This window comes from Somniosus microcephalus, unplaced genomic scaffold (genome assembly GCF_052327205.1).
Source record: "Somniosus microcephalus isolate GS21.2 unplaced genomic scaffold, FLI_Smic_1.0 unresolved_chr6, whole genome shotgun sequence".
Taxonomy (NCBI): Eukaryota; Metazoa; Chordata; class Chondrichthyes; order Squaliformes; family Somniosidae; genus Somniosus; species Somniosus microcephalus.
In genome coordinates, this window is record NW_028225184.1 from 21,011,248 (window position 1) to 21,031,621 (window position 20,374).

The window sequence follows — 20,374 nt, forward strand, 5'->3', positions numbered from 1 at the left end:
TTGAAAAATGGTTCCGACCCGAAACGTCAACTCAAATTTCTCTCCACGGATGTTGCCTGAACTGCTGAGTTTTTCCAGCATTTTCTGTTGTTATGAGGTGGAGATGATCTGTTTTAGTGATGTTGGTTGAGAGACAAACATTGTCCAGAACACAGGGGAGAACTCCCCTGCGCATTATCGAATAGTGCCATTGGATACTTTATGTCTACTTGAGAAAGCAAACGGGGACTCGGTTTAACGTCTCAGCCATTTTTATCTCCTTATCGGAGCAAGGATATACATGCCTTAGGAGTGGTGCAACGAAGGTTCAATAGATTCATTCCTGAGATCAGGAGGAATAACTTCATTCAGAGGGTTATGAATCATTGGAATTCTCTACCCCAGAGGGCTGTGGATGCTGATTCGTTGAGCATATTCAAGGCTGAGACAGATTGATTTTTGCACTCTAGGTGAGCCAAGGAATATATATCTTCTCAGATACCTCGATCTCAATTTTTTTCTGATTACCTTCCTGTGAAACACCTTGGATCGTTTAAGGAAAGGATATAAATGCAAGTTGTTTTTATTGGACTTTCCAACCTCATGGGACCTTGTAGTAAATAAACAAACACCACTACTGTGTAATTAGACTTCTGCGAAATTGTAATGCATTTATTCAGATACTGAACGCATGACATTGCTGTACGCTTAAATGCATATGCTATTATAAAGCTATTAAATCATCTTCCATGCCATTAACAGTTATAATTATTTCCTGCAACAAAGCATCACCCGGGCAGAGCGCAGAGAGGAAACTCTGGCAGGGCTGAGGGGAATCGCACAGTTTTAACATAATAAACCCCGTTTTTATCAGTGAAAGGAAAGTCAATCCCATTCCTCAAGGTGCGCGCGATACTCTGCGCCAGATTTAACATTCGGCGCTCTGCTATGGTGAAACTTAGCACCCAGGCAGTAAAAGCAAAAACATATTTTACACCAAATTATTTAGAGCAGAATTGACTTCCTGGAGGAAACTCCAGCAGTAGCGGAGAGGGCAAAGATGTTCATGAAGTTTCCTGATCTATTCTAATTTCCCCAAAGTGAGGTCCGTTCTGTAATGTGCAAGCTTAGTAAGAAGTTTTACTTTACTAAAACACCGCTTCTACCCTCCTGCTGCAAGGTGGTGCCGAGAGTATTGGCGAAATTGATAGCCCCCAATCCGGTGGTTAATCGATTATTCAAATTCATGGACTGGGGGCCAAGTTTGCATTTTGTACCCGACTACACAGAAACAGCGATTCAGTCACAATTATCTCAAGGAACATGGCAAAAAGGATGGAATTTAAACTTGAGTTGTACAAATCCTTGGTCAGACCCGGTCTGGAATACTGCGGTCATTTCTGGGCATCGCTCTTCAGGAAGGAACTATTGGCCTTGGAAGGGGTGCAGCGCAGATTCACCAGAATGTTACCGGGGCTTAGAGAGTTACATTCTGAGGATAGGTTGCATTGACTTGGATTGTTTTCCCTTGAGTACAGGAGATTATTGTGTAAATTAATCAAGGTTCTTAAAATGTTTACACTATCTGATAGGTTGGCTATAGGTAATCTACTTCTTCTGGTAATGAAATCTATAACAAGGTAATTATAAAATTAGAGGTAGGCCGCTCAGAAGCAAATTCAGGAAGCACATCTTCACGCGAAGTTTTGTAGAAATTTAGAAGTTTACCCGCAGAAAGGCTCTGTGCTGGGGGACAATAGGAGATTTCGAGAGAGGGATTGAAAAGTTTTGTTGGGCCGGGTATCAAATGATTAGGCACAATCCGGGTAAACCGAGTTGAGGTTCAGACCAACCATGATCTCATTCCATAGAGAAGGCTCGAGGGGCTGAATGGCCGGATCCTGGTTACCATGTTCTAAACTGTTTGTTTAAATTACGCACAAAGTAAACTAAATACCTGGAGTGGGGTCAGACATTTCTCACAGATTACATTTCTATAGATGGCTTCTTGCAAACACAAAGTCTCGCTGAATAATATTTTAATGGGTGAAATGCTGATGACCATGGCATTGTCCGGTACTGTTGAGATAGATGTGCCTGGTCTTCTAGAGTTTCACTGCTGCATAGAGGACGGAGTCCTCACCGAGGTTTTGGACGATGTCTCGCTGACTCTGAAAGGAATGGTGCAAATGGTCAGAAATGCAATCGAACAACTACACTCTGGTAACAGTTCAGCGAAATTCTATCAGCTGATGCTCCAAGGCAGAAGCCGAAAAATGTCAAAAGCAGCGTTGTTGAAGTGAGCAGTATTAAACGGGGAATATTGCACTGCTCTAAAGGGTATTAACTGTCTGCTAACGGTAACATTTGCAGATGAAGTTTTCACCTCAGGTAATGCTGTTTGTTTAAACAAGAAGGGACTCTCGAGCAGCAGCAGGGCAACAGGACATGATGGAAAAAGAGAGCGGGAGGAATTTTCTACTTGATCAGAGGTGCTGAAGGGACGATAAGGGTTCGGCCTCCGATCACTTTGACATCGATGGAAAGGGACATCAGTAAGGTGTAAAATGGGCGGCTGAATCCAGATCACTGTTTTAGGCCCACTCTAAGCCAAAAGTTCCAGCGCCTATCTCTGACAGCATCGGAAAATGAAGGGACAACTTAACTTTCCAGGTGGGATACTAGGATGTTGTGTGTAAGACGTGGAAACCGCATGTTGGTTCAGTGGGTGAAATAGAAAATGGTCTTGTTTATGTCAAAATGCTCTGCATATTCCAGACATTAACCAATTGTTAAACTGTAAATGCTGTACATTGCCTAGATTCGCTTGTACAGGAGTGTGTTTGCAGCTGCATTCGTGGTAATTGAACTCTGTAATTTCCCTTCAGTTCCTATAGCGGGCCCAAATCTACACCTCACCCCTCAAATATTATTGTTCTATTGCAAATACATTTGTTCAATCCGCTTAGAAAAATAGAGATCCGTTCATTATTCTGCATTGGACATCATTCTGTCGCCGTTTAAAGACATATTGAAGTGTGATCAAAAACATTTTTGTCCTCATGTATATTAATTACTGGACAAGGCAATTGTGATATTTCAAAAGAAGAAGAACTCTGAAGGCAACAAATATTTGGACACATCGTTCCAGGAGATGGAATGAGCGAGATAAAAGTCCACATCAATGGAAAAATAAAATCCCAGTGCATTTTTAACTTACAGCGTTTACTCTCGGCAATGTTTGCAGGTTAAGAACAGCATCTAAACAAAACAAAACACAATAACAAATGGATTGATGTTTAAATACTTAGAGCATTTCCCTCTTTTATTAAAGAGTTTTATTCCTATGGAGGTTTTGTTTATCATCATATGGATGGGACACCATCTCCACACTCAATAGTGGGAACTAGCTGGCCATTGACAACTGCCAATGGGTATTTGACTATCCACTAGGAAGTGAATGCACCTCCTATGCTGAGCTTCCCTTCTCAATTCCTCGGTTTTGCCAGGAAGTGGATGGGTTGGCTGAGGTTTCTCTCGACATGGGCAGTAGATTTTCACTGTATGACTTGATGTTTCTCGGATTATCGCTGATGCAGCGATAGCTTGCCTAATCTAGAGTTGTCCTGTGATCTCAATGAGTGCTAAACTCTCGATTGTTGAATATTAATGCATTTTTATCCATGATAATAACTTTAGCTATTTGAATAAGGAAACACTTGATTCCGAAATATTTACATCATACAGGCATGTTGCTCCCTCTCTACAAAATCTTACTTGCTGTTGTTAAAATGTTGTCATCCTTTTTGTTCAATCTTTTCTCATTATAATAACCTATGTGATCCTTTATTCTGGAAACTTTATATGTAAATGTCTCACACTGTTGTTACACCATCTAACCACGGGTGGCACTACAACACATTAAACGTTACTGGAGAAGAAGTTCGATGCTCCTCCTAACCCAATGTGTTAGCTTCACATCTTTGAAAGGGTTTTGCTATTTAACATTAAATAACAATAAAACGTGAAGTATTGTACAAAAGGGAAAGACGGCCAACATTGGAATTTAATTACATCTGTGTACCCCGGTCCAGTAATCCACTACCCTACAAGAGCAAAAATTGGAAGGAGCGCACGTCAACCCATGCAGCCCACCAACCCACCCCTTCAACCACCGTCTGCCCCACCTTTGACAGAGCGTGTAGTCACCTGAGAACTAATTTTTAGTGTGGAAGCAAGTCATCCTCGGTTCCGACTGACACCCTAAGAAGATGACCCTGCAATGCTGCACTTGAAGACTCTACTTAGCCCGGACTCCACATGCCTATTGCACTGCGAATTCGATGAGCAATACCATACAAATCTTTTGTGCTCTTTATAAATCGCACTTCCGATTGTAATTAGTTGCTTCACATTGCTCATGATAAATTCCTCTGCTTGATTCACTTGTAGAATCAAAATCTGTGACAGAAATTTGGCATACTGTAATTACATCTATCCACCAGTGGTGGCGTGGTGCAGCTTCTCAGCATGTTTGCAAAAACCTGTGATGCTATTACCGACTCCACTTGCTTCAGCAATTGCCATCTATTACACTACTGTACTGTAAATATATAAATATTTAAAACAATGCATGATCAGATTTCCTATTAGAAACAAATTAGCACAGTGGGTCGGAATAAAAAAGGGGTTTGTTTTACATCTATGTGCCGGGTCCAGCGACCTCTTTCCGACTATCCTCTCTGCATCTGTTGACTACACTCCCTCATCACTCCCTGTCTGAAAAATCACTTTCATTGAATGATGAAAATATATATTCAGAGATTATTTTGATTCTTGGTCAGATTCACTAAATGATTCAGAATGATTGACAGTATATGTGATTCACAGTTGGTTTGCTAATACAATAAAATGTCTACAAACGGTTACTAGAAATGTAACAATAATATTGTGTTCATTCCTTTTCGTTAACTGCAAGAAAAGCTAAATGCAAAGGAGAATTTTGGATGTACGAATACAAAACTGAACTTACATGTTAGGGTCTCACTGCTTTGGTCACCAGGAGGCGCTGTGTTCCTTAAAAAAACATATATCGTCAATTAATCATTTTATTTTCGATGGCACAGATCATTAAATTCTTGATACAGGTATTGATTGGATTTCAGACATGGATCCCATGTTATATGTAGAAGTATCTCTCTGCCCACGTCCTGGAACATGTGTTCATCCAACTGTTCCCAGGCCAGGTTATTCCTTGTTACCCTGGAACTAATGGTTAGTTTGACGTCTAGGGTGATTAATGAGGACCTATCTCCTGCTCTCACCATGTGGAGCGGCACCATTACATAGTTTGTGAATATTTCCTCCCGTTGGACAATCTTTTTGGCGAGCAGAATTTCCATTGGGCTAAAAATAATAATTTGATGAAATCATCACAAACCGATTCGCGATATCGATTCAGTGAGCACAAAGAGGGATTTCATCTCTCATTGAGCTGTTGTTAATATGGGATCCCCAGATGAGAAAGGCTATAGTTTAATGAGATAATGAACAGAAACACATTTAAAGGGATGTAGTGCAGATGCAAACAAAATTACTGAAGTAAGTGAAAACTGCCTGGATTAGTGTTTGAATATGGTTGAGTTTGTGTGATTGTGTGTGTGTTTGAGTGTGTGTGTGTTTTATTATGATTGTGTGTTTGAGTGTGTGTATGTGTGTTTTAATATGTGTGTGTTTGAGTTTGAGTGTATGCTTTATTATGAGCGTATATCTGTGTCTTTCACTGAACGTATGAGAAAATATATGTGTCCTTGTGTGTGAATATATGTGATTATGTATACCAGTCTGTGTATATGTATATGAATTTGTGAGTGTATGTATGTATATACGTCTAATTGCGTGTTGGAGTGTGTGCGTGAGTGTGAGTGGGGGAGTTTCTTTCTAATATGAAAAGGAAGTGAAGTATACAGGATACAATTATTCCTGAACATCTGCATCTGAGTTTTATCTTGGCCAGGTGTGGTTGTAATTGACAATTCAACAGTCAATGATCTCACCTCATTTCTCTGCTGCTTCTCCACTTCCCTGAGAAGAAAATGTAAGTGTTAGAAATCTGAGCCAAATAATGGTTTACAAAATAGGAATAAGAGTAGAGTCAATGAGCTGAAAAGGTCTTTTGGACACAGAAACCTGTGCCCCAGCACCATAACTGTCCCGACACAACCACCCAATGTTTTATGAAGGAACCCGAAGGGGGTACTTTTAAATTAACCCACCGGTGGGAAACGGTCGAATTCAGGCAGGATTTCCATTGTACACAGCGCCCATCTCCTGCTCCGCTAAACTATAATTTCATTCCATGCTGTGTTGCAGATTTTCCTCCTCCATACTCATGTACTACCCTCACCACCTCCACAACATCACCTCTCAGCCGTCTCCTTCCAGACTAAGAATACCGAGTTTTTCGATTCATTCGTTACAATGTGACACTGTGGGTTGGAATTCCACTTGACTGGTAAAGGAAAATGGGCGGTATCGCTCACTCTGCATGTTCTACACCCCACAGGACATTCAGTTCCATACATGGGGAATACCATAGGTGGCAAATGCGATATCATCCATCTTGCACGATCAAGTAAGACACATTTGTACCCCAGTAATGCAGTTGCTCAAAATTAGCAGTAGCGTTGAGCCGCCCATTCTACGTTAAAATCTATATTCTATTGAAATCAATGATACTAAATATCGGATGGAGCAAATAACAGGCGGCTATTTAAAATACTCCCGTTATGTGCTTCCACCAAAGACGCATTTCTAACCAGGACCCTTTCTGCTTCGACCCTCGCTATTTCGCCTGTCAGTCTACGATTTCCAAATATTTACAGTCCGAGCTTATGGGTGAAGTGGGGGATGGTTGGAGGAGGTTGTCAGTACTGTGTTCATGGAGAGGCGGCAGTAAGCATGGTCTGCGTGTCTGTAATGAACGGATAATGCATGTTGATTAACCCACCTTTCTTCCAGAAGCACACACCCAACAGAACAAAGATGAGAATCAGACCCACAGCAGAGCCAACACCAGCCTCCAGCGCAAAGGATTTATCTAAGTGAGGTAAAGGGACACAGCGTAACCAAGTTAAACAACAGTTTCTACAAAAAATAGATAATCTGCAGCTTAACAGGCAGTGGATCCGGAGTGAATTCCAAAGCAGAAAAAATACATAAGAAATTAAAAGGTTGATATAATATCATAGAATTGCACAGAAAAGAATGAGTCCATTTGGCCCATCGTGCCTGTGAAAGAGCTATACAAATAGTATCACACCTCTGCTCATTCCCCACAGCCCTGCATTTTGTTCTCACTTTCAAGTATATATCCGATTCCCTTTGGAATGTTACTATTTAATCTGCTTCCACCTCACTTTCAGGCAGTGCATTCCAGATTACAACAACTCGCTTGTTTATTTAATAATTTTATCTCACCTCTGTGTTTTGCCAGTGATCTTTAATCTGTGCCCTGTGGTTATCGACCCTACTGCCAGTAGAATCAGTTTCTCCTTATCTGCTCTAGCGTAAACCCTCATAATTTTGAACCATTCTATTACATCTCCCCTTAACATTCTCTGCTCTAAGGAGAACGACCTCAGATTCCCTTGTCTCTTCACATAAAATGGCATAGCATTTCCAACACTCGCGATACTTAATGTTAGCGGTGCCTTGGATTTTCACTGTTTCGAAAACGTGCCTCAGATGTTCAAAGTCGTTCTCTCCTCCTCTCTGTTTTTTATAATAAATGACCCGCAATAAATCAGTGCTGCAATATCAGCGAATCAGTAATAAAGTCGGCGGGGGTTTGGCATGCAGTTGACGTCACAATGCATTGGGAGAACATGACGCAGCACGAAGCTGATTCTCATTGTTCGATTGATTAGTTGCCTCGTTCATTCTTTGATTCTTTCATTGGATATTAACCGTGTTCTGGGACAAAGCGACTGTTCCCAGCTGGCGGCAAAAATATAACAGATTGCACGTAAATTAGTGAGTTTCATTCTGTAAGTTTCATTCTGATCATTGGGTCAAAACTGCGCATGCGAGGAGAGAATGAGTTGAGCTAATTTTTTCGGCGCGGACCTTTGTCACAACACCCTGCTCTCTCCACAGACGCCGACTGAACTGTTGTATATTTCAAACAGCAGATTGTTTGTTTTGCTTATTGCTTACCAGGTTAAAATGACCTTTTGTTAAAGTCGGTAACGTGAATATTTTTTTTTCTCAGCTTCCCTAGGGTTAATCTTGCACTATTATAGAATCGATGAGGAACTACAGGAGAAAGCGAGTGAATCAAACTTTTAATCGGAGTTGGAGAAGTAAAACCATCCAATGGTTAGCGCTTTAGTTCTGCCATCAGTCACGCAGTAAGTAGCAAACACTTAATGGAATAAGAGTCAAAGGGTATTCGAGCACTGGTGTAAAAGTGGGCAATGTCACATCGCCCACCTGTTCAGTCCTGTATGACGGGGTGTAAAGTGGGCAGCCTATGAGTCAACATCCAATAAGAATTTTAACATATTGATGTCATTTACATGCCAGTTTTAATCCTTAAACAGAACAACTGATGCACACTAACTATGATGCAAGCACCCCTTGTGCTGGGGTCCGATAAATACAGTGACTCTGTGAATCTCACTCACCTCCTACAGTTATATGTACAGGGTCACTCAGAGCCGATGTTAGCCGCCTTCCGCTCACATCCGCTTTGTACAGGCAGGTGTAACTTCCTCCATCGGAATGACCTATATTCCTGATGGTGAAGGTGAGAGAATTACACCCTGCAGCAGCATGCTGGACATCCGTGTGATTCGTTTCTCCATGTCTGTATAAGTAAAATGTGATGCCAGGAAGCTCCCGTGGGCTTGTACAGTTAAAGGTGACTTCTCCACCCTTCACAAGAACATTGGAATCCATTGATATATTTGGTTTGGGTAGACCTGTAATTCGAAAGGAACAAGTAGTGACCATCGATTCAAAATGCAATATAGACTTATTCTTGAGAACCAAAATATGAATGAGCTGGGCTTGTGTACACAGGGGATAACTGAAACGTTTGGAGAAGACAAGACAGTCGAAAATATAGTGAGCAGTGAGGATGATATCAACACACATCAAGGGGACATGATTCTGCTATTCCCATTTACACTTCCTCTAGACCCAGCTTTTGTTTCTTTACTGGTCCCATACCATCTCCTTTTGCATTGTACAATCAGACCTACTGTAATTTAATCTTTCCTGCCTTCCAACCTAACACAGACCTTCCCATTTGATCTTTCCTCCCTTCCCCATTTCACTGCCTCTGCATTTGCTTAAAATGTTTTATAACTCTAAGTTTTCCAGTTCTGAGGAAAGATCATCGATGTGAAACGTTAACACTGTTTCTCTCTCTACAGAGGCTGCCTGGCCTGCTGAGTATTTACAGCATGTTCTGTTTTTATTTCAGGATTACATAGAGAGACTGGTGAAATTGAGAGAAACATGGCAGATGAAATCTAATGCAGATAAGTGTGAAGTGACACAATTTCGTAGATAGAATTAAGAGGGAATGTTTAAACGAAATTGTACAATTTCAAACGTGGTGCAGGAACAGAGGGACCTGGGGTGCACATGCACAAGTCTTTGAATGTGGCGGGATAGGCTGAGGTTACATTTAAAGAAAAGCTGTATCAAACAGAGGCTTAGACTACAAAGTCAAAGAAGATATGCTAAAGCTGTAGGAATCACTGGTTAGACGCCATGTAGGAATACTGTGTCCCAGAATAGGGCACTACACTTTAGGAAGGATGTCAATGCCTTACAGATGGTGTAGAGGAGATTTACCAGAATGGTTCCAGGGAAGAGGGATTTCAGTTATGTTGAGAGACTGGAGAAGCTGTGATTGACTCGTCAGAGCAGAGAAGGTTGAGTAGAGATTTAATAGAGGTGATCAAAATCATGAAGCGTTTAGATAGATTAAATAAGGAGAACGTTTTTCCAGTGACAGCAAGGTAGGTAACCAGGGGACGCAGGTCTGATTGTACAAATCAAACTTCCTCTCCACCTTCTCTGCTCTAAGGAGAACTACCCCAGCTTCTCTACTCTATCCACGTAACTGAGGTCCGTCCTCCCTGGAATCGTCCTCGTAAATCTTCTCTGCCCTTCTCTAAGGCCTTCCAACCCTTCCTAGAGTGCGGTGCCCAGAATTAGACCCAATGCTCCAGTTGAGGCCGAGCAAGTGTTTTATAAATGTTTATTATGACATCCTTGCTTTTGTACTTTATGCTGCTATTTAAGAAGTTCAGGATCCCGTATGCTTGTATAACCGTTTTGTCAACCTGCCCTGCCACCTTCAACAATGTGTGCACAAATACCTCCAGGTTTCTCTGGTTACACATACACTTTAGCGTTGTAGCTTTTAGTTTTTTTTGTCTCCCCTCGTTCTTCGTACCAAATATATCATGTCACACTCTTCCACGTTGATATATTTCGTATTGTTACTGCATCTGTGGTAAATGAATGTAAAGAACAACAGAAATGGATTTCTGCATGTTCTTGTGCCATGAAAGGCTGGTAACTCAATAACGATTGTGACGTGTTTAATTGAAATGTTCGTATCAGCAATTGAGATTCGACAAAAAGGGAACTGATGGTTTCAAAAAGAAAATAAATCAGTTGGGGATCTTGTTCCAAAATCTGGGCTTATCGCTGAAATTACCATCTTTGATACCAGGAGAAGATATTTTCCTTTGAAATTCACATTTCTGCTAACTTAGTCGAGCCATAACCTGAATAAAAAGAGTGAACAACTCCCATAAACTGTGTGGATTTACATTTCACATCAGGCAGTGCAGAGTTGCTGGGCTGTAGGATGTGGGCTTCGCTGACAAGGCTGGCATTTAGTGCCCGAACCCAGTAGCCCTTGAGAAGATGATGGTCAGTCTTCTTCTTTAACCCATTTATGCTCCCACAATGCTGGTCGGTATGGACTTCCAAGATTTTGAGCGAGCGACGATGAAGGAACGCCAAATATATTTCCAAGTCAGGATGGTGTGTGACTTGGAGGTGGAACTAGGAGATTATGCTGTTCAGATGCTATGACTGCCACCGTCCTTTTTTATGATGGAAGTCGAGGGATTTCGAGGTGCAGACGAAATCCATTGAGTGATATGAAACCTTAAATGTACTTAAGTTAAAATATTTTGCGTATCAGGATGTTTTTGTAAATCTCATTCCGCTGTTTCGGTTATCTGACTGAGAATCTGTAATCTGACAAGGCCACCCACACTGGCGGTGCCTCGTGAGGTGACCATACATTCAGTGGAGTTAAAACTTTGGCAGGAAGAAGCCATTTGACGTTAAACATTCCACTGTGGTAGTTCCAGACATTTAGTGAGTAAAATTGGAAATCAGGGTCAGATTTTGCGTGATTTTAAGAGATAGCCGGCCGCCCCCTGTCAGAATGTGTTGTCTTCACATCGCTAAATATCCAATCTCTCAGCTCCATCAAACAGCATTCCCTCAGTACTCAGTCACAGGGACAATGGTAAACTAGCACGATAGTAGATTCCATTTAAGTCAATGGAGGGTATAATTGGGCGGAGAGTAAAATGGAAGGTCGATCCCTATCCGCCTCTTTTCCACCTGGAGGGTGTGGTTAAAGTTACCCTCCAAGTGTCGCCATGGACTGTGAGCTCATGTTTTTCGTCGGGATTGAATGCACAACATTCAGACGCAATGGAGTATAAATTCGTCTTGTACAGTAGCCTAAAGCAGGCGATAGCTCAACATCAGCACGTTTTACACATCGCCGGATTTCCATTTCAATTGCCTGCAATGGAATCAGAAATCTGTCGGGTGTGAATCGGGCGGCTGTTTCGCTTTCGCCTGTTTTACGCTAATTCCCGTGAGGAATGTCACACTATCTCCAGTAATGCCCTTTGCGGTGAGCAGGTGCACAGCGAGTGAATGCAGGGCATGTTACATGAATCCTGTCAAGAGTTGAGGAATCAGATTAAAACCTAGCCCCACTATGTATGAAAGGAGGGAGAGAGGAAACGAGGAACTACAGGCCAGTTAGCCTGACATCAGTAGTAGGGAAATAGTTCGAATCAGTTAATGAGGAAATGGTAATAGGTCACTCAGAAAATACAAATAGCATTGACAGAGTCAACACGGATTTATGAAAGTGAAATCATGTATGACAAATCTGGTGGAGTTTTTTGAAGTTGTAAATGTCAGAATTGATAAGGGGGAATCAGTGGAGGTGGTGTATTTGAATTTTCAGAAGGCATTCGATAAGGTGCCAAACACGAGGTTACTAAACAGAATTAGGGCTCATGGGATTGGGGATAATATATTTGCATGTATTGAGGATTGGTTAACGGACAGAAAACAGAGAGTTGCAATAAAAGATTCATTTTCGGGTTGGCAGGCTGTAACAAGTGGGGTTATGTAAGGATCTTTGCTTGGGCCTCAGCTTTTCACAATCTACATCAATGGTTTGGATTAGGGGACCAATTGTAATATATTCAAGTTTGCTGATGATACAGAGCTGGTGCAACTTAAGGTGTGAGGAGAATGCAAGAAGGCTTCCAGGTGATATAGACAGGCAAAGTGAGTGGGCAGGGACAGGGCAAATGGAACAGAATGTGGAGAAGTGTGAGTCTAGATCCAAGGTCCACAGTCTCAGGTTAAGGTTTCGGCCATTTAGGAATGAGATGAGGAGAAATTTTTACACTGACTGGATGATAAATCTTTGGAATTCAGTACCCCATAGGGCTGTGAAGGCTCAGTCGTTGAGTGTATTCAAAACAGAGGTAGATAGATTTTTGAATATTAAGGGAATCAAGGGATATGTGGATAGTGCAGGACAGTGGAGATGCTGTAGAAGATTGCGAATGATCCTACTGAATGGCAGAGCAAGCTTGAAGGGCCAAATGGCCTTTCCTGCTCCTGTGTCTTATATCCGTATGTTCTTAAAACCAATTCTGTTTTATTCCTCTCTCCAAATATTAAACCATTAATTCAGTTACAGTGATAGAAGCATGTTTTTTTAAACATACCAAGAGTGCTGGAAAAATACTAAAATCCTTTGCTCCCTGTCACTCACCTGCTACAGTGACCATCACAGACTCACTGCGCTGAGTTTCTAACCACCTTCCATTGACGAAGGTCCTATATTTGCACTGGTACCGCCCTCCTTGGTCAGTACTGTTAACCGGGATTGTTAAAATGTTGTCCTTTCTGACCATTTGATCAGATTGCAGGTATTGATTATCTTTGTATAAGTAGAAAGATTTGCCTCGATAATCTCCGGTCACATTGCAGGTAATGGTGATCGCCTCTCCTACTACATACACCCCACTCGGTTGATCAAGTGATATCATTGGTGTAGTTAGCGGATCTGTGGTAAAATAAATATAAAGTACAGTTAGAAATGGATCTGCGGATTTCCACGTGCAGTGCAAGGTTGGGAACTCATTGATGATTGTGCGGTGTTGAAGCACAGTTTCCCATCGGATACAGAGATTCCGCAATAGGGGAGTTCGGGAATTGATTATAAAAAAAGATTGACTTGCATTTCTCTAGCGCCATGCATAACCATGGGACGTCCCAAAGCAGTTTACAGCCAATTTAGTAATCTTGAAGTGTATTCGCTGTTGTTATGTGGGAAATCAAATGGTGGTGCCAAAGAACCAAAATCCGCTCAAGTTCTCGGTCCAAAGTCCGGTTTCAGGCCAGAGATTTTACTCGGGGATGCGAGCGGAACAAGGAAATGGTTGCTTTGAAATGCCCAGTGCTGTTACTTTAGCAAGGTGAAGATGAGATCAGAGAGAGTGAAAGTCTTCATTATTCCCATAGCAGCGACTGGTACCACTGCAAGTATGATACCCCCGCCAACAAAAGGCAGTGAGCAACCAATCTAAGCGAGGCTTTGAGTGTCACACTTTTGAAATAATTTAGCCGTTTTTGCGAGCACACAATTATTTTTATAATTACCATTGTGGTTGTCGCTGGCATGTCCAGCAACTACTGTCAATCCCTAGTTTCCCCTCCAGAAGGTGTGGGTGGCCTTCTAATTGAACCTTAGTGAGGCCAGTGTGGTCAAAGTGCACAACAATGTAATGAATTGTAAGGGTTGGACGTACCAACGATGAAGGAACAGCGATCTATGTCCAAGTCAGGATGGTGTGTGACTTGGAGGGGAACTTTGAGGCGGTGATGTTCCCATGTACCTGCTGCCCTTGTCCTTCTAGGAGGAATAGAACGCTGGTTTGGGAGGAGCAGCCGCAGAAGCCTTGGTGACTTGCTGCAGTGCATCTTGTAGATGGGAAACACTGCAGCGACTTTGCGCCGGTGGTGGACAGAGTGAATGTTTAATGTGCTGCATGGTTTGCCAATCAAGTGAGCTGCGTTGTCTTGGATTGTGTCACGCTTCCTGATTTGCAGCTGCTCTCACCCAGAGATGTGGAGAGTATTCAATCACACTCTGGAGTTGTGCAAGGAGATGGTGGAAAGGCTTTGTGGAGTCAGGAGGTGAGACACTCGCCGCAGAATTCCCTGCCTCAGACCTGCTCTAGTAGCCACTGTGTTTATTTGAAGGTGAATTTGGAGTGGATGTTGTTCCCATGCACCTGCTGCCCTTGTCCTTCTGGCTGGTGGAGGTCCCGTGTAAGTGAAATGCTGACGAAATGCAATGAAGAGAGAGATATGGAAACCCACAAAGTAATTCGATTAAAATATCACACATAATAGGATCATTTTGAAAGTCTTGGCACGCAGATTCTGTTCTCGGACAGAGAAACCTGTAATCTGTTATGGCCAGCCCATCTGGCAAGCTTCTTGAGCTGACACTACACTCAGTGGAGTTAAATCCCACACGCTGTGCTTTCATTGTGGCAATAAAATTTAAAGTTTAAACATGAAGTGGGACATTTTTTTGGAGGCGGATCCTTGAACATAGTGTTTATGATTCGATTTTATACACATAATTAAATGGAAAGCTTTATCAGGCAGGGCTGAAAACGGGCGGCCGAATCGCTAGCGCCCGTTTTGAGCTACCACCCATGACGAATTTCATCGCCTTATCTCCAGTAATGCCCTTTGTCGGTAATGGATTCACATCAATTGAACACAGGTCCAGAATTATATGAATCCTTTCGAGAATTGATCAATAGGTTCAAAACCCATTCGGTTTCTTCCTCTATCCTAATATTAAAACATTCATGTTGTTCCAATGATTAAAGCATGATTTTATAAAAATTCCAAGAGCTTGATAAAATCATACAAAATCCATTGATCCCTGTCACTCACCTGCTACAGTGACCGTCACAGACTCGCTACGATGAGATTCTAACCGTCTTCCCTTGACAGAGGTTTTATAGTGGCACTGGTACCGCCCTCCCTGGCCTTTACTGGTAACTGGGATTTTTCCAATGTTGTCCTTTCTGATATTTTGATAGGATTGCAGATATTGATTATCTTTGTAAAAGTAGAACAATTTATCTCGATAATCTTCAGTCAAGGTGCAGGAAATGGTGACCGTCCCTCCTACTACATACACCCCACTCGGTTGATCAAGAGTTATCACTGGTGTTGTTAGCGGAGCTGTGGTGAAATAAATGGAAAGTACAATTAGAAATGCATCTGGGGATTTTCATGTAAAGCGCAAGGTTGGGATCTCAATGATGATATATATCCAAGTCAGGCTGATTTGTGACTTGGAGGTGAACTTGGAGGTGGTGGTGTTCCCATGCGCCTCCTGCACTTATCCTTCTAGGTGGGAGAGGTTGCAGGTTTGGGAGGTGCTGCCGAAGAAGTCTTGGTGACTTGCTGCAGTGCAACTTGTAGATGGTAAACACTGCAGCCACTTTGTGCCGGTGGTGGATAGAGTGACTGTTTAAAGTGCTGCATAATTTGCCAATCAAGTGACCTGCTTTGTCTTGGATTGTGTCACGCTTCCTGAGTTGCAGCTGCTCTCATCCAGAGATGTGGAGAGTATTCAATCCCACTCTTGACTTGTGCAAAGAGATGGTGGAAAGGCTTTGTGGAGTCAGGAGGTGAGACACTCGCCACAGAATTCCCTGCCTCCGACCAGCTCTAGTAGTCACAGTGTTTATGTGGAGGTGAATTTGGAGTGGATGTTGCTCCCATGAGTCTGCTGCCCTTGTCGTTCTGGCTGGTGAAGGTCCCGTGGAATTGAAATACTACCGAAATGCAATGCAGGGAGAGAGATGGAAACCCACGAGATAATTAGATTAAAATATCGTGCATATCAAGATCTTATTGAAAATCTCAGCACGCAGATTCTCCTGTAAGCTTGCAGAGCTTCTTGAGATGACAGTACACTCAGTGGGGTTAAATCCCTGGCGCTGTGCTGTCATTGTGGCACTAATCGTTGATTGTTCGAACCTCTAGTGATAAACATTTTCTTAGGCGGATCCTTGAATCAGGCGGCCGCAATTTTATTTTGTACACATAATTAAATGGAAAACATAATCAGGCGGGTCATAAAATGAGCGGCAAATCGCTATCGCCCATGTAATGCTACCGCAGGCCATATGTTTCATTCTCCGATATTGTCATTATGTGAGAGACAAGCAGTGATATCCGATTGTATTACAGTGAAAAAATTGATTCTTACCCATTACCGTTACCTCCACGGTATCACTTCGGTCTGAGGTTATCTGCCGCTCTGACATTGTTCCCTTATACACACAGGAGTAATCTTCTGACCCAGTCCCCATGCTCTCCGTGATGTCAAAGATGATCGCGGATTCCCATGAATTGGCTTTGACCATTTTGATTGGATTATTTTGCCCTCCTCTGTACAAATAGAACATGCTCCCTGAATATGGAGATCGGGCTCTACAGGTAACTCTGACCACCTCCCCTCTCACAAATATTTGATCCAGAAGGTTAAGTGATATTAATGGTTTGTGAGGATGAGCTGTGAGGATAACAAGAAATCAATATCCCGCCGGGCGTGAACGGTTCTGCAATCCGCTTTTCACCCCAGACTATTATACTCTCCTTGAAGTCAAATGAAAGTAATTTCCGAAAGGTTGTGACCCAATCAGCCGACCCGATTTTACGTTGTACTGAAGTGAATTAATGGTAAAATCGGGCGGAGTGTAAATCGTGAAACCGGCCCGAAACAAGCTCTTTCCCGCTTGGTGGATTTGCTCACAATTGCCCACCATGAGCTGTAAGCTGTGAGCTGGATATAGCCAGGACAATGTAAATGACCACCGGCCAGTTTTCTGCTGAGCGAGTAGGTTTAATATCACACACAATGGAATCGGATAGCGTAAAAACGTGCAGCCGATTCACTTTCGTCTTTTTTGCTCCTCCACCCGAGACAAATTTCAGGTGCAATATCTTAGTATTGCTGTTAATAACAGTAGATGCACAGCGGTGTATTCAGGGCCATTGTTACACGGATCCTGTCAAACTTTGAGCAATGAGATCAAAGGCCATTCGCTTTTATTCCTTTCTCCTAACGTTAAACATTTCATTTTGGTATTGTGAATAACACATGGATTTTTGAAAATACCAAGCATGTTGCATAGACATATTAATAAACTCTGCCCCCTGTTACTCACCTACTATTGTCAGCGTAATAGCCTCACTCAGCGGGGAAAATAATTGCCTTCCCTTGAAGGAGATTCCATATTGGCATTGGTACCGCCCTCTTTGGTTACGCTGTGTAATCAGGAATGTTGCAATGTTGCCCTTTGTTACGATTGGGCTAGAGGACAGCATTGGGCCATCTCTGTCAAAGTAGAAGGCTTTATTGCGATAATCTCCGGTCACAGTGCAGGTAATGGTGACCCTCTCTCCTACTACATACACCCCACTCGGTTGTTCAAGAGACATCACTGGCTTTGTTAGCGGATCTGAGGTAAAATGAACGGAAAGCACAATTAGAAATAGATCTGCGGTTGTTCATGTCATTTGTTCACTCAAAAGTGATTGTGCTACGTTGGAGGGAAGTCCTTTCATTGGGGACTGAGATTCCACAAAAGTGGAGTTCGGGACCTGATTAAACGCAAGAGAAAACTTGCATTTATATAGCACCTTTCAGGAACTCAGCAACTCCTAAATCTTTTCACAGACAATGTAATACTTTGGAGCTCAAGTCACAGCTGAAATGTAGGAAATCAAATGGCAGAGTCAAAGAAAATAAATCAGCTTCGATTCTCTTTCCAAAGTCAGATATTAGGCCAGAAAATTTACTCTGGAATACAGGCGGAACAAGGAAAATGCTTAATTGGGCATCGCTATTTCTGCTAATTTAGCGAAGATGAACATGTGGTAAGATTACTGAACCTCCACGTTAACTCTGCGGATTCGCATTTCAAATAATGGACTTATTTCGGTGGTCCCAAAATATTTTTGAATCATTCCAGCTGATGGTAAGACCGTCATTTGTTCCCTATATCAAGTTGGCCTTGAGAAGATGGGGGTGTGTATTCTTCTTGATCCGACGCAATCTGTGTGGGGAAGGTGCTCACACAGTGCTCCCGCAGGGAGTTCCACGGTTTAATGCAGTGAAAAATGATGGAATTACAATATATTTCCAAGTCAGGATGGTCTGAGAGTGGGAGGGGTGCCTTGTGGTGATGGTGTTCCCATACACCTGAAGCTCTTGTCTTCTGGTTGGTGGAGTTCGCTGGTTTGGGATTGTGTAATTGTCCTCCGGAGGTCTATTACTGTCCTCCTCATTGCTCACTATATTTCCGAGTTTCCTCTCGTCTGCCAACTTTGAGACTTATGATCTGTATAACCAAGTCCAGGTCATTGCTATGCATCAAAAATGTATTCCCTCTTGAATGTTGCTATTGAATATGTCTCCAGCACCCTTCCAGGCTTGGCATTCCAGATCACAACATCTCGCCGTGTAACACAGTGCTCTTTAGTTCCTCTCTGGATCTTTTGCCAATGATCTTAAATCTGTGCCTTTGGTTCAGTTTCTATTTTATTTACTCTATCGATAACCCTTATAATTTTGAACATCTCTATTGAGCCGCCCCTTATTCTTTTCAGCTTTAAGGTACAAAACCATCTCATCTAGTCTCTCCAGATAAATAAAAAACTTACCAGTTGTGATATTGCAAAAACGCTGCCCGTCTCACTCACCTGTTACTGTTACTCACACCGAGGCACTAAGTGAGGACCAGGTCCATTGCTCGTTGACAAGGTATCCATACTTGCACTGGTAATCTCCTTGCTGATATCTGCTGGTTGACGCAATGTCAGACACTCTGCTGGTAGTGGGAAATGGAAGTTTGTCCCCATCTTTATAAAAGGTATAATCGCTACCCGGGAAATTTATGTCGCGATTGCAGGTAATTATGATGTTCTCTCCGGGTAAATACACGCCAGATTCTTCATTCAGGGTAATTTCAGGTTTCAGCTGAAGTTCTACGGTAAAAATCATGCTAAACATTTGTAAAGCATTGACTTGCTGGCAGCTGGAGTATAGTGTAGTGTTCTGGGCACCAAACTTTAAGAACGATGTCAAGGACTTGTATCGGGTAAAGTGAAGGTTCACCAGGATGATCCGGGGGTGAGGGACTTCAGTTACGTGGAGAGATTGCAGAATCTGCGATTGTGCAGAGAAGGTTACGGGAGAACCTTATTGGTGTATTCTAAATTAAGAGGGGTAAGTTTGAGCAAATAGGGAGAATCTGTATCCTCTGGAAACTGGGTCCATAAATAGAGCTCAGTGGCTTAAAATAATTGAGAAAGGAACAAGAAGGGACCGGCGGAGAATTTCTTCACTCAGCTGATTATAAGATTGGTAAAGCAATAAGTGAAAAGGTGCTGGATACAGATTCCACCGGAACACTCATGATTCAATTGGACATGTATTGAAGGGCGCTAATGTCCAGCTTTAATTTAAAACCTGGTGTGTGGGACACAATTGTACAGCTCTTTCACACAGTTTTCACAGACATGATGGGTGCAGTGGACTACTTCTGTTCTTGAGAGACGGTATCATGCTATGAATTTATGCTCTACCGAAATAGAAAGGGATTGATGTTAGTGACCTGCTTTTGTGATGGCGTTGTTCGCCGACAGAAGGCGCTAATGCACGTTTCAGGGCATCTAAAGTTGCAAGCAAATGGTAGGATAACCCATCAAAGCGAGTGGAGAAACATCTTAGAATTCTCCGTCTTTGTGATGTGCGAAGTTCAGTGCAGTAAGTGTTTATCACTCTCTCGTCTCTGAGTCAGATGATTGTGGGTTCGAGCCCCATTCCAAACACTGGAGCTCATAATCTGGGCCGACACGCCCACTGCAGTACTGAGGGAGTGATGCACTGTGGAGATACCAAACCTTGGATGAAACTTTAAACCGAGGT

The 20,374-nt window shown here is 42.4% G+C and overlaps 1 protein-coding gene across 2 annotated transcripts in view; it reads right to left on the reverse strand.

Annotated features, from left to right (window-relative positions):
• Positions 1-5,966: 5,966 nt before the first annotated feature.
• The window catches only part of LOC147087108 (Fc receptor-like protein 5), a 75,742-nt gene continuing 61,334 nt past the window's right edge, over positions 5,967-20,374 (reverse strand). For both annotated transcript variants that reach the window (XM_085978202.1, XM_085978201.1), the window contains 5 exons: positions 17,610-17,903; positions 15,319-15,612; positions 13,115-13,408; positions 8,667-8,963; positions 5,967-7,078 (listed from right to left, as the gene is read on the reverse strand). In XM_085978202.1, the coding sequence (XP_085834328.1) occupies positions 6,918-7,078; positions 8,667-8,963; positions 13,115-13,408; positions 15,319-15,612; positions 17,610-17,903 (1,340 nt within the window). In that variant the 3' untranslated portion in view covers positions 5,967-6,917. The remainder of the gene's footprint in view (positions 7,079-8,666; positions 8,964-13,114; positions 13,409-15,318; positions 15,613-17,609; positions 17,904-20,374) is intronic.